Consider the following 14747-nt stretch of genomic DNA (forward strand, 5'->3'; position numbering starts at 1 on the left):
ATTCCCCCCTCCCCATGTTTCTGCGCATATGGTCAAGAATCACTCGCGTTTTCGAGTCGCACACAACAGCTACGGGTATACTCAATGACGTCACTAGTATTCGAGTGATCGGCGACAGGATATGAAAAGATTTGACTTGCCGAAGAATCGCCTCCTTGGTGACCTTGGCGTCGTAGAAAATCCGTCTGAGGGGGGATACAGTGCTGTTTGGGATTATCAGCCGCGTGGAAGTGTTTGTGATGTCTATGAAATCTCATCCAAGAATGTGAAGTGCAGTAGGCTGAATTGTTGAGACTCATTAGCGGTGTTTTGGTACCGGAACTCGGTCCCTGGCTGCCCAGTATTTGGTCGGAAGCGACTGATAATTGAAACTGCAGCGCAGTAACCGTCGAGGAAGGCTCACGGAGCTTTGTTATTCTCAATACATTTTATTGACAGTATACCCACTCATCAGCAATCATAGGTACCAGGACGCCTACAAATTTTGAGGGCCCTGCCAGTGAGGGGGAAATGGCGGAGACAGTTCAATCAAAACGAGCTAATTTCTCTGCCATAAATGTGGGTGGAAATGGCATCAGTGCTGTGGCAGGACAAGCTGCTGCAGCTAAGACTGGGTCGGCTAAGAAACTGGTCATCAAAAATTTGAGAGGTAAGATTTGCTAATTCTTTTGGTGTTATTTGGTCATGTGGATTAGATGTTGCTAGTTACACTTCATACACAGGTCTATGTTAAATCAATTCACAATCAATTCTGTCCTATGCATCCATTGTTGGTCATCAGTCATCTTTCATGAGGTATGAGTGCAATGCATTATAACTGTTTTGTCAATGCTTCCAATTGTGCAATGATGAGTAACCACTAATCACAGGCCAACCATGCCTTTGCTGTACACTTTAAGGTTAGAGTTTGATAAGGTCTTGCTTTACTCACTATGGTACAACTGATTCTTAAAGATAATACATGATAAAATAAATTTTAACTCTTAGAAATAAGATTGCATGCTGTCAAAAGTTTTACATAATAAATTGTGACATCAATGATAGAAATGGCATGAAATCTAACCTACTAGTGAAACCCAACCTTTGTTATACTGTGGCCAGAGCAAAACTCCAACACAGGGGCATGTCCAAGAGACTACCTAGGTCAAGTGGTCACCATTGTGGTATGTTTGTAATATTGCTATGAAAATTTCCATTTTGGATGTAAACATTTATTGTCAAATCCATGTGCTTGATGACATAATTTGAATCCCTTCAGCATGATTGCACTTAATTGCATATCCCAGTTTGCCAATAAGCTAAACTCAATTTTACCAGGTTTATTCAATTATACAGAGACCACTATCTTCTTATAAATATGCTGTGTGCATTCACACACCTTATAACATAGCACACAATCTATGCAATTGTTGGTTATGCAAGGAAGGTATCTAAAAAGCATGCATTTATCACCTTATCTCAGACTTAGCCTTTTATGAGCATGACAGAAGCAGTCCATAAGTAACATTCCACATTGTTGACATCTGTTGGCAACTTTTCCTGTCACTGGTTGCATGCTGCTTATTCTGGGTGAAGTCCTTTCCCCTCTCCCCAGCTATCCTGTGTTTGAACAACATCCCCCCCAAAAAAATATGAGTATGGCCAGCATAGCATGCCAAAAAAGCAATATCAGTTAGCCTCCAACTGAGCTAGAGATTTAAAATGAATGACAGGCACTCCTGGCTCAGAGAAGAGCCAATGGCATCCAGCTATAATGTGCTCATTATTTTTTTTAGAAAAAAATTATGGTTTGCTCCATGACCCCAGCTGAGTGTGACATTGCACCAACTTCCTTTCCCAGGCTTTTTGTGCCTCTACAATGCTCTTTCAAACCCTCCTCTCTCCCCTTCCATACATAACTAAATTTGAGGATGGCCCCCTACTTGAATATTCAGTTCTGATGATCTGTTAGTGGAAACAATTATGGTGGTGTAGGCACTGTTTATGTGCATTCATTTCAGGAATTGCCATCAGCTAGCCTCGCTTTTACTTCTCCATATCCATCAGCATACACCAGTAATTTGGAAGTCACTTCTGTTCAAAATACTTGAAATTCACAGAATCTTTGGTTCATCTTTAATCCCATCTCCTTTGTATCTTCCAACAATACTTGTAAATTGATAAATGGAATGTGTTGTCAGGCAAATATCAATTAATTTCCAATTCTTCCTGAGTTTTCAAAAATGTTTGCCAATCTGGTGGCAATCAAACAGCTTTATGTTTCAAATACATCACTATAGACTGAAAAACATCTTAAAATGTCTGCCTGATATGTTGAGATCTTTGACAGAAATGCTGTTGAACTGGAATCTTCCTTCCTTGTAGTGCAACATTTTTTTACAACAATTGGTTAGCAAGGGCATTGGCTCAAAAACCACATCTGCATAACATTTGACCACATTACTGACATAACTATATTTGCTTCCTATGCCACAGAGCGGCCAAAGCTGCCTGACAACTACCAGGAGGTCACCTGGAGCAAGCTGAAGGAGGCTGTGCTGGCCATCCAGCAGTCCCGGTCCATCGCCTACAGTCTGGAGGAGCTCTACCAAGCTGTTGAGAACATGTGCAACCACAAGATGGCTGCCCAGCTGTATGCCAACCTGAAAGGTGCCATATGGTGCATCATTGTGTGTGCTGGTGCAATGTGGCTTCTGGCATCATGACAGTTATTAACCAAGTTGAGGTGTATTTTTGCACCTTAATAAAGTGGGGCTTGTATCAACATAAGCCAGGTTTGTAGAAAACGTTGAAGTTAACACAATCCATCCTGCACTAGATGTGTTGGGCACCATGCCTTTGCACTGTGCACTACACCCTGCTATCCCACAATGCCAGCTATAGCCTGGCCGCCATCTTGCCACCAGGTCAGCCTCAGCTGCCACTGCCGGGATTGAGCCTGCTCTTAAGAGAGTGTCAGCCATAGCCTGGCTGCCGTCTTGCCATCAGGTCAGCCTCAGCTGCCACTGCTGGGGTTGAGGCTGCTCTTAAGAGAGTGCTGCTGCTCCGTGGCCCTGCTGTTTACAGCCCCCCCCCCCCCCCACCCACCTGACCGCGAGCGCTCATATTTTTCAGCGCTGACGGAGGCGCACGTGAAGCTGCAGGTGCTGAACTTCCTCGGTGACGAGACGGCAGACCGCGACCTCTTCTTACGCGAAATGAACGAGTGCTGGCAGAGCCACTGTCGACAGATGATCATGGTGCGCAGTATCTTCCTCTACCTGGACCGCACCTACGTGCTGCAGAGTCCGTCCATACTCAGCATCTGGTCAGTCACGCTACCACCGCCGCCGGCCGGGCACACTGTGGTGTTGGGAAAGGGGAGGGGCAACAGGCAGTGAACTTCAAGCCGGGGTGAAGCAGCGTGAAAAATCGGTATCCCTGCTACCCAAGTGGCCGATTATTGAAACACTGGTGTAAACGTGCATACCATTATGTGTTGAAGGGGCTGAATAACTTGGTTGCTCGCGAGGAACAAGTGTGTGTTACAGTCACACATGTTTTCCTCCAGTGCTTGAAACTTCATACACTGCTTGCTGTGAGCTGCTATGCAGACATTGTGTGTTTATGTGCCAGCTGTTCAGCGGAAGTTGTCCTTCCAAACCTAATGCTCACTGTATCAGGTATCAGTACATGCTGACATCACTGGGCGTTCCATTCCTCTGCTGCAGTTCTGTTTAGCATTGCCTTAAACTCAGTCTCCAAGATAGACCTCGGACGAAAACCCGGGCTGATTTGGTTTACCGCCTGGCAGAGACGAGTGCTGTATTACCACGCCCCCAACGCACCTAGAAACCCAGGCAGCACGACTTTTTAACGCACAACTGCCGTCGACCCCGCCCCGACGCTTGAATCATGGGTGTCCGACCCGCCGCCGCCGCCGCCGCCACTCACGCCGCCTGCCTCCGCTGCCAGGGACATGGGTCTGGACATCTTCCGCACGCACGTGATCACGGACGAGCTGGTGCAAAGCCGGACGGTCTCGGGCCTGCTGGCGCTGATCGAGCGCGAACGCGCCGGCGAGGCCGTCGACCGCATCTTGCTCAAGTCGCTGCTGCGCATGCTCTGCGACCTGCAGATCTATCAGGCGGCCTTCGAGGACAGGTGAAAGACGACGGCACGGCACGGCACGGCACGGGCACGGGCACGGCGCGGGACTGGGACTGAGACGGGCACGGCGCGGGACTTGGACTGGCACGGGCACGGCGCAGACTGGGACGGGCACGAGAACGGCAACGGACACGGACACGGACACGGACACGGGCACGAACACGAACACGAACACGAACACGAACACGAACACGAACACGAACACGAACACGGACACGGACACGGACACGGGCACGGGCACGGGGAAGTGGGGAATTGTCGCCCTGTATCGCGAGTTGTAAGCCCGTTGGGGAGACCTGGCCAAGGAATGAGTGAACGCTGGTATGTGCGGACAGACGAGCGTGTTGAAGCTGTTTTGAATGGTGCGCACAGACTTGTGTTCAGAACAGCTGCTGCTTTTTTGAGCGTTTTCTCTCAACAAAGATAGTTGGAAGGAATGCAAAGAGTTGGCTGCATAACAGGTGGTAGCGTTTTTACGCAGACGCCTACGTGCTATAAAAAATCGGACAGCACGGGATCCAATTCGCTGCAAGGTTAGGTGATAGGTACTCATGCAGAGTTCTTGTTACATCGACCTCATAGTATATATATATATATATATATATATATATATATATATATATATATATATATATATATATATATACATGCATACATTGTTTCGTTTGAGGAGTCCTGTGAGACCATTCCGTTAGCCGCGGAGTAGATGTCGCTGCGTGCACCTTCGACAGCATCCGCACGTCTGTGCGCCGTGCCGCGCCGGCTGCGTTTGTCACCGCCCTTAGACCTCTGGCGGGTACCCTGCCGCGATCGCGCCCGTCAGCGTTACGTTCGTTAGCCGTGGCCGAGTCTGTGACCCGCGACCGAGATGGGTTTGCTGTCTGTCGCGCGAGGCTCCCGTGAGGCGTCTGGTACAGTAGCTTTGTGTGTGTGGGTATGTGCAGTCCTTGGCCCAGTTTTCGACCGTGCTGTACCTGCCCGCGTCGCAGCATGCTCAGTTTGGTAGTGTGTGGTGTCGTGTGTTGACTGTAGCTGTCTCGTTGTTCTGGCGTGCCGTAACTAGTGTTGTTAGGTATGACCGCGACCATACCATGTATTGCCGCAGTCATAGTATCGATGGTCGCAGTCATAGCGGTTCGATGCTGTTGCCACCTGTCTGTTTTCGTATGTGCCGTGCCATGTTCGGTGTCCCGGTATACCGTGCGTGCTCTTGCGCGTGTCGTTTCTGGTGCTGTCAGACTTGGTGCGGCTGGTCGCCATGTATGTTCGTTGATTCATGCGGCCGCCTGCTAGATCTGTTTCTGACTTGTGACTGCCACTGTCATTCGCTGCCCCATTTGTGGCGATCTTCCACGTCTGGTGCGGCTGTGGCCGTCCGGCCGGGAGCCGCTCTCTGGCGGCGCGCCTCGCCTGCCGTCTCACCTCCGCCGGCGAGCGGCACGCCCGACTGACCAGCCGCCACCGGCCCTGCCGCCAGGTTCCTGCAGGCCACCGACCGGCTGTACGCGGCCGAGGGTCAGCGCCTGCTGCAGGAGCGAGACGTGCCCCAGTACCTGGTGCACGTGGACCGACGTCTGCAGGAGGAGCACGAGCGGCTCCTCTACTACCTGGACGCCTCCACGCGGCGCATGCTCATCTACTCGGTGGAGAAGCAGCTGATCAGCGAGCACCTGGTGACGATGCTGCAGAAGGGGCTGGACCAGCTGCTGGAGCAGGGCCGGCTGCAGGAGCTGCGCCTCCTCTACAGCCTCGTGTCGCGAGTCAAGAACGGCCTGCTCGAGCTCGGCGCCGGCATGAGCACCTTTGTCAAGGTGAGGCGACAGGAGGAAGGGGAGGGCAGGGGCCCCGCTCGCTCCGCCAGCCGAGCCTCGCGCCTGAACGCAGACCTATCGAATAGATCGCGCGGTCCGTTCTCTGGCGCGGCTGTTAACAGTAGCGTTGTGAAGACAGCGGGCATTCCCCGCGGGACATCTGTAGCACGTGTGTCGAGACCTGTACCAAGTTGTCGCTGATGGGAAAGTATGCGGGCATCGATCCTGGTACTGGACACCTGGCAGGCGTTGGCTAATATAAGCGGGTGACTTCCTGGCTTGCGCGGTGGTCGGCGCCGTCTGCGCCAGTGATTGCTGGCCTGGTTTAGTGACGAGTGTGCCTGTCGATGTCGGCAGAAGCGTGGCAGGACGATCGTGGTGGACGAGGAGAAGGACCGCACCATGGTGCAGGAGCTGCTCGAGTTCAAGGACCACATGGACAACATCATGTCGCAGTGTTTCCAAAACAATGACAAGTTCCTGCAGCTGCTGCGAGACGCCTTCGAGAACTTCATCAACCAGCGGCAGAACAAGCCGGCGGAGATGATAGGTCAGTCAGCGGTGCCACCGAATGAGCCGGCGGCACAACAGGGCGTCGCGGTGTATCCTGGAGGCCGGTTTCCGGGTGGTGGGGTGTCGTGTGTTAAGCACATGCCTCTCACAAGGTGTCTGGCTCCGCCGGCTTGTCTGGAACCTTATCGTGGCTGGTGTTTTGCAGCTAAATATATCGACAACAAGCTGCGGTCCGGAAACAAGGAAGCGACGGAGGAAGAACTGGAGCGGCTCATGGACAAGATCATGGTCCTCTTCAGGTTCATCCACGGCAAAGATGTCTTCGAGGCCTTCTACAAAAAGGTTTGTGCTCTAGTGGGCTACAGCTTAATGTGACTTGAGTGCGTCACATGTGTCACCCATTACATGCGTTGGTGCGTGAGCACGTTTTTGCTTGGACTTCAGCCACCACCTTTATGGTACCGTGGCATCCTTTGCCGCAGATGCGGCAAGGGATGCCACGGCACCGCAGATGCGATGGATGAGATGGTTACGGCTCTCACATATGGAATGTTTTAAGAATTCCGTCCTACCAGCTATGCACAGTGGGTACAAATGCTGTTGGTAGGCAAGGGGTGGTGTAGGGATTTAACCAATGGTCCAGGTGCTGCGTCTGTGTCCGTGTCTGCGTCTGCATCTGGGCAGACAAGCGTTTTCCACAAGAGTTCCGATCTCTTCGGCAGCCGCCGTTCACGGCCACGGTCGTCCCGGGCCTCCCCTTCGACCCCCCCCCCCCCTCCCCGCCTCCGGGGTTTGCACTCTGCCTCCCCGTGGACACCTTGTCTCATTCTCATCATTCCCGAGCCCCGCGTTCGTCATACGACGACTCGCTCACGTGCTCTCCCCGCGCCAGGATCTGGCCAAGCGTCTGCTGCTAGGGAAGTCGGCGAGCGTCGACGCCGAGAAGTCGATGCTCAGCAAGCTGAAGCAGGAGTGCGGCGCCGGCTTCACGTCCAAGCTGGAGGGCATGTTCAAGGACATGGAACTCAGCAAAGATATCATGCTCGCTTTCAAACAGGTCAGGATCAGGGTAGGGTGCAATGATGTTACTGAATAGAGATGCAACGGATGGTGGTGACGCTTGGTTTCGTCTCTGGATGCGGATGGCTGAACGCACTTTGATGTACGGGTCATATCGTGTTTTTACGACCCTGCAGCATCTCCTCTGTTGCGTTTCCCACCGGCGGAGAGGTTAGTAGGCGAGCCAGCGGCGCCAGTAGGATCTGCTTACCGGAGGATCCCACGAGAACCTCACGCGGGCCTCACGTCATTTCACCCGCCGTTTCCACGTCCCCCGCTTGTGTAACTCGGCGCTGTTCTGGGCGACACTGCACGCATCGCACCGCGCCGATCGCCGTGCCATTGTGTGGCGTCCAGTCGCGCTGTTCGCGACCTTGCAGCGGCGCCGCCAACCGTCTGACCCGATGACCCGCTTGCGGCCAGCACCAGGCGAACGCGCGCGAGGCGCCGTCGCTTGACCTCAACGTCAACATCCTGACGATGGGCTACTGGCCGACCTACCCGCCGGTGGAGGTGCACCTGCAGCCCGACATGGTGCCCCTGCAGGACCTGTTCAACAAGTTCTACCTGTCCAAGCACAGCGGTCGCAAACTGCAGTGGCAGCCCTCGCTCGGCCACTGCCTGCTGCGGGGCAACTTCCGCTGCGTGAGTGGTGCGCCGGACGGCCTCACCCCGCCCCCGGCCAGGGGTGGCGCCGCGTCCGGCCCGGGGACCGCAGGAGGGGAGACTGGCCGTAGATCAGTGACGGCGTCTCCGCCGGTGTTCGAAGCAGTTGACGTCTCGATGCGAGTCTATGTCGTCGTGTCACCACATGCAGTCTCAGTGCTTCGCGCCTGTTTCCTGACGAGATCGCCGACGCCGGGCGGTACGCAGCTCAGCGGTGGGACTCGGTTGTGACATGTCGCGACGTGGCCGACAGGGCTACAAGGAGCTGCACGTGTCACTGTATCAGGCGCTGGTGCTGCTGCTCTTCAACGACCGGCCAGAGCTGACCGTGGAGGAGCTGCAGACGGCCACCAACATCGAGGTCGGTCCACCCCCCCCCCCCCCCGCTGCGATAGCACGCTATGCCACGGATGAGTTACTCCTCCGCGCTGTTATCCCATCGTGCTAGTACATGGCGTCGTTCTCCGAGCACCCGGCTGAGCTGCACGCGACGGCGCCCTGGCGCGTCCGCGATGTGCGCCTGTGTGTGTGTGTGGGGGGGGGGGGGGGGTTGGCTGGCGCGCGCGGTGCGCCAGTTTGGTGCTGGACGCGAGACCTTTTGGGGCCGTCCGGCGTCGGAGCTCGGGATTTGCGGCGCGGGGCCTCACCTGACGCTGCCGGCAGCCGGACGAGCTGCGCCGCACCGTGCAGTCGCTGGCCTGCGGCAAAGCCCGCGTCATTCAGAAGCTACCGCGCGGCAAGGAGGTCAACCCGGGCGACAAGTTCGTCTTCAACAGGGACTTCACGCACCAGCTCTACAGAATCAAGATTAATCAGATTCAGCTGAAGGAGACGGTGAGACTTCGGCACAGCCTGGCGTCTCGTGGCGTGGCCGCGCGCGGGCGGGCGCACGGCGTGGCGCGGCAACCTCGCCTCGCGCTCCGACCTGGCTCTCGACCAGTCTTGGGGGCCGTCGACGTCCGGTGCTGTGGTCAGGACCCGCCGGCCGGCCCGGTCAGGACCGGCCCGAGCGTGTCATCCCCGCCCGCCCGCCCGCAGTGCCGGTCCTAGGGAGCCCATCGCTCCGGGTCACCCCGGGATTGGATGTGTCGCGGGGGGGTTGTCCCCGCCTCACGACGGACGCGTGGTCCGGCTGTTGTCTCGCTGCGGTGCGGCGGGCCCGGGCGCCCCCGGACGGCGAGTCTGACGCTCCTTCTGACGGTCCCCGCAGATAGAGGAGCAGAAGGACACCGAGGAGCGCGTGTTCCAGGACCGGCAGTACCAGATCGACGCCGCCATCGTGCGCGTCATGAAGATGCGGAAATCGCTGTCGCACAGTCTGCTCATATCGGAGTTGTACCACCAGCTCAAGTCCCAGTTCCAAGTCAAGGTGAGACTTCCGGCACTTTCCGCTCATTTCGAACGCGGGACCGACTGGGTGACTTGACTTGACGACTTGACTTGACCTGACCCGATTTGATGGCTTGACTTGATGGCTTGAGTTGATGACCTAACTTGGCGCATGACGTTACGGGCGGACTCATGGAGTGGTCTGCCAGATGTCCCACGAGTCAGACTTGCGACGACGTACCGCCACCTGCAGCCAGTTCAAGATAGCAAAGCTGGAGATGGCGAAACTTCAGCTAGCGCCGTCTCGAGGTCGTGGCTAGGTGCGCACCTCGCGCTTACGGGTGCGGTTCAAGAGCGGCGCGAGCTGCAGCGTGCTGTAGAGGCTGGCTGCCGGGGGCTGGAGCTGTCGCCGGTGGCCGCGCCAATTAGGCGGTCCAATGGTCACTTGCTCGTCCGCCAAGGATTGGCGGGAGTGTGATGGGAACTGTCGTAAGGTGGTGTGGCAGTTAGGTGCGTTCATAGATGATCTACTGGTTGGTAACGGTATGTAGCAACCAAATCCGCAGGCTTCATGGCAGTACAGAGCAATTTCGTCCATTGAAGTGTTTGATGCCTCGCCATCAAGGAGGAAGGGGCGGGGTGTGGGACACAACAGGTCGTGCGGCAACCATTAAAAAGGAAACATTGGTATTACTTGATCTGCGGCATGCAGCGTTGGAAAATGACCGTTGAAATACATTTTTGGTCCACCTCTGCATGCTGCCTTTGCCCAATTTTACCCGAGCTTTGGTGTCCTTCGCAGCAGCCACACCGGCGCGGTCATTGTCCTTCTCCGGTTCTGTCTGTAGCTCCTCCCATCTAACGCCCCCCCCCCCCCTCCCCCCTCTGCCACTGCAGCCGACCGACCTGAAGAAGCGGATCGAGTCGCTGATCGACCGCGACTACATGGAGCGGGACAAGGACAGTCCCAACACATACAACTACGTGGCGTGAGCGGCCCGACCGGCCCCCAGTATGGCGCCCGGCCGGGGCTGGGGCGGTCTGTGGCCTCGGACCGCCGAGTGGGCGTCTGCGTGTTCGTGTACATACAGGTGCAGGTAGCACAGTGCCTGCTACGTTGCTCTTTCCGTGCGTTTATGAAGCAAATATAGATGGAACAGGTGCGGGGTGTTGGTCGTCGGAGAGCGGAGAACGGGAGCGGCTGGCAGCGGCCCGTGCGGTGGCGTTCTTCTCCATCGAATGGTTACACATATGTGAGCGGTTATTTGCGCCGCTCAGGTCTCACTAGCGAGCAATATGTTTGCGACAGGCGCGCTAGGGATCAGCGCCGCGACAAATCGCCCAGTGACGCGTGTTTTCCTGAGCTGATTTCGAGCATATCGATTACCGTCCTTGCGAAATATACCGGCCACGTCACCTCAGACCCACCTTTCTTGTAATATTTCCTTTGCCACGGGATCGGATGGGCACCGGCGTGTCCGCGAGGCGCGCGAGTAGACCGCCGACACCGGCGTGTCCAATACAAATTCAGTGCACCGAGCGAGGGTAGAACGACAGCCGCCGGCACCGGCGTGTCCAATACAAATTCAGTGCACTGAGCGTGGGTAGAACGACAGCCGCCGGCACCGGCGTGTCCAATACAAACTGAGTGCACTGAGCGTGGGTAGAACGACAGCCGCCGGCACCGGCGTGTCCAATACAAACTGAGTGCACTGAGCGTGGGTAGAACGACAGCCGCCGGCACCGGCGTGTCCAATACAAACTGAGTGCACTGAGCGTGGGTAGAACGACAGCCGCCGGCACCGGCGTGTCCAGTACAAACTGAGTGCACTGAGCGTGGGTAGAACGACAGCCGCCGGCACCGGCGTGTCTAATACAAACTAAGTGCACTGAGCGTGGGTAGAACGACAGCCGCCGGCACCGGCGTGTCCAATACAAACTGAGTGCACTGAGCGAGGGTAGAACGACAGCCGCCGGCACCGGCGTGTCCAATACAAACTGAGTGCACTGAGCGAGGGTAGAACGACGGCCGCCGGCACCGGCGTGTCCAATACAAACTGAGTGCACTGAGCGAGGGTAGAACGACAGCCGCCGGCACCGGCGTGTCCAATACAAACTGAGTGCACTGAGCGAGGGTAGAACGACAGCCGCCGGCACCGGCGTGTCCAATACAAACTGAGTGCACTGAGCGTGGGTAGAACGACAGCTGCCGGCACCGGCGTGTCCAATATAAACTGAGTGCACTGAGCGTGGGTAGAACGACAGCCGCCGGCACCGGCGTGTCTAATACAAACTAAGTGCACTGAGCGTGGGTAGAACGACAGCCGCCGGCACCGGCGTGTCCAATACAAACTGAGTGCACTGAGCGAGGGTAGAACGACAGCCGCCGGCACCGGCGTGTCCAATACAAACTGAGTGCACTGAGCGTGGGTAGAACGACAGCCGCCGGCACCGGCGTGAAACTGAGTGCACTGAGCGTGGGTAGAACGACAGCCGCCGGCACCGGCGTGTCCAATACAAACTGAGTGCACTGAGAGTGGGTAGAACGACAGCCGCCGGCACCGGCGTGTCTAATACAAACTAAGTGCACTGAGCGTGGGTAGAACGACAGCCGCCGGCACCGGCGTGTCCAATACAAACTGAGTGCACTGAGCGAGGGTAGAACGACAGCCGCCGGCACCGGCGTGTCTAATACAAACTAAGTGCACTGAGCGTGGGTAGAACGACAGCCGCCGGCACCGGCGTGTCCAATACAAACTAAGTGCACTGAGCGAGGGTAGAACGACAGCCGCCGGCACCGGCGTGTCCAATACAAACTAAGTGCACTGAGCGTGGGTAGAACGACAGCCGCCGGCACCGGCGTGTCCAATACAAACTGAGTGCACTGAGCGTGGGTAGAACGACAGCCGCCGGCACCGGCGTGTCCAATACAAACTAAGTGCACTGAGCGTGGGTAGAACGACAGCCGCCGGCACCGGCGTGTCCAATACAAACTGAGTGCACTGAGCGTGGGTAGAACGACAGCCGCCGGCACCGGCGTGTCTAATACAAACTAAGTGCACTGAGCGTGGGTAGAACGACAGCCGCCGGCACCGGCGTGTCTAATACAAACTAAGTGCACTGAGCGTGGGTAGAACGACAGCCGCCGGCACCGGCGTGTCTAATACAAACTAAGTGCACTGAGCGTGGGTAGAACGACAGCCGCCGGCACCGGCGTGTCTAATACAAACTAAGTGCACTGAGCGTGGGTAGAACGACAGCCGCCGGCACCGGCGTGTCCAATACAAACTAAGTGCACTGAGCGTGGGTAGAACGACAGCCGCCGGCACCGGCGTGTCTAATACAAACTAAGTGCACTGAGCGAGGGTAGAACGACAGCCGCCGGCACCGGCGTGTCCAATACAAACTGAGTGCACTGAGCGTGGGTAGAACGACAGCCGCCGGCACCGGCGTGTCCAATACAAACTAAGTGCACTGAGCGTGGGTAGAACGACAGCCGCCGGCACCGGCGTGTCCAATACAAACTGAGTGCACTGAGCGTGGGTAGAACGACAGCCGCCGGCACCGGCGTGTCCAATACAAACTAAGTGCACTGAGCGTGGGTAGAACGACAGCCGCCGGCACCGGCGTGTCCAGTACAAACTGAGTGCACTGAGCGAGGGTAGAACGACAGCCGCCGGCACCGGCGTGTCTAATACAAACTAAGTGCACTGAGCGTGGGTAGAACGACAGCCGCCGGCACCGGCGTGTCCAATACAAACTGAGTGCACTGAGCGTGGGTAGAACGACAGCCGCCGGCACCGGCGTGTCCAATACAAACTGAGTGCACTGAGCGTGGGTAGAACGACAGCCGCCGGCACCGGCGTGTCTAATACAAACTGAGTGCACTGAGCGTGGGTAGAACGACAGCCGCCGGCACCGGCGTGTCTAATACAAACTAAGTGCACTGAGCGAGGGTAGAACGACAGCCGCCGGCACCGGCGTGTCCAATACAAACTGAGTGCACTGAGCGAGGGTAGAACGACAGCCGCCGGCACCGGCGTGTCTAATACAAACTGAGTGCACTGAGCGTGGGTAGAACGACAGCCGCCGGCACCGGCGTGTCTAATACAAACTGAGTGCACTGAGCGTGGGTAGAACGACAGCCGCCGGCACCGGCGTGTCCAATACAAACTGAGTGCACTGAGCGTGGGTAGAACGACAGCCGCCGGCACCGGCGTGTCTAATACAAACTGAGTGCACTGAGCGTGGGTAGAACGACAGCCGCCGGCACCGGCGTGTCCAGTACAAACTGAGTGCACTGAGCGTGGGTAGAACGACAGCCGCCGGCACCGGCGTGTCCAGTACAAACTGAGTGCACTGAGCGTGGGTAGAACGACAGCCGCCGGCACCGGCGTGTCCAATATAAACTGAGTGCACTGAGCGTGGGTAGAACGACAGCCGCCGGCACCGGCGTGTCCAATACAAACTGAGTGCACTGAGCGTGGGTAGAACGACAGCCGCCGGCACCGGCGTGTCCAATATAAACTGAGTGCACTGAGCGTGGGTAGAACGACAGCCGCCGGCACCGGCGTGTCCAATACAAACTGAGTGCACTGAGCGTGGGTAGAACGACAGCCGCCGGCACCGGCGTGTCCAATATAAACTGAGTGCACTGAGCGTGGGTAGAACGACAGCCGCCGGCACCGGCGTGTCCAATACAAACTAAGTGCACTGAGCGTGGGTAGAACGACAGCCGCCGGCACCGGCGTGTCCAATACAAACTGAGTGCACTGAGCGTGGGTAGAACGACAGCCGCCGGCACCGGCGTGTCCAATATAAACTGAGTGCACTGAGCGAGGGTAGAACGACAGCCGCCGGCACCCGGCGTGTCCAATACAAACTAAGTGCACTGAGCGTGGGTAGAACGACAGCCGCCGGCAACCGGCGTGTCCAATACAAACGAGTGCACTGAGCGAGGGTAGAACGACAGCTGCCGGCACCGGCGTGTCTAATACAAACTAAGTGCACTGAGCGTGGGTAGAACGACAGCCGCCGGCACCGGCGTGTCCATTACAAACTGAGTGCACTGAGCGAGGGTAGAACGACAGCTGCCGGCACCGGCGTGTCTAATACAAACTAAGTGCACTGAGCGTGGGTAGAACGACAGCCGCCGGCACCGGCGTGTCTAATACAAACTGAGTGCACTGAGCGAGGGTAGAACGACAGCCGCCGGCACCG

The 14747-nt window shown here is 56.6% G+C and overlaps 1 protein-coding gene across 1 annotated transcript; it reads left to right on the forward strand.

Moving 5' to 3' along the window:
- The first annotated feature begins 189 nt into the window (after positions 1-189).
- On the forward strand, positions 190-10688 carry LOC119109698 (cullin-4A). The gene is made up of 13 exons (XM_037233427.1): positions 190-649; positions 2476-2649; positions 3115-3307; positions 3955-4143; positions 5627-5960; positions 6318-6510; positions 6679-6815; positions 7366-7530; positions 7956-8177; positions 8452-8559; positions 8862-9032; positions 9409-9567; positions 10425-10688. Exons 1-13 carry the CDS (start codon positions 511-513, stop codon positions 10518-10520), a joined length of 2280 nt encoding a protein of 759 aa, XP_037089322.1. The 5' UTR covers positions 190-510; the 3' UTR covers positions 10521-10688.
- The last annotated feature ends 4059 nt before the right edge of the window (positions 10689-14747 follow it).

Source organism: Pollicipes pollicipes, unplaced genomic scaffold (genome assembly GCF_011947565.3).
Source record: "Pollicipes pollicipes isolate AB1234 unplaced genomic scaffold, Ppol_2.1 Scaffold_7231;HRSCAF=8579_pilon_pilon_pilon, whole genome shotgun sequence".
NCBI lineage: Eukaryota > Metazoa > Arthropoda > Thecostraca > Pollicipedomorpha > Pollicipedidae > Pollicipes > Pollicipes pollicipes.

Bases quoted from the DNA above. Each gene is read 5' to 3' on its own strand.
- LOC119109698 (XM_037233427.1), top strand. From the start codon at position 511: ATGGCGGAGACAGTTCAATCAAAACGAGCTAATTTCTCTGCCATAAAT. The intron at 3,308-3,954 runs GTCAGTCACGCT...CTCCGCTGCCAG, and splicing joins CCGTCCATACTCAGCATCTG to GGACATGGGTCTGGACATCT. The intron at 9,568-10,424 runs GTGAGACTTCCG...CTGCCACTGCAG, and splicing joins AGTCCCAGTTCCAAGTCAAG to CCGACCGACCTGAAGAAGCG.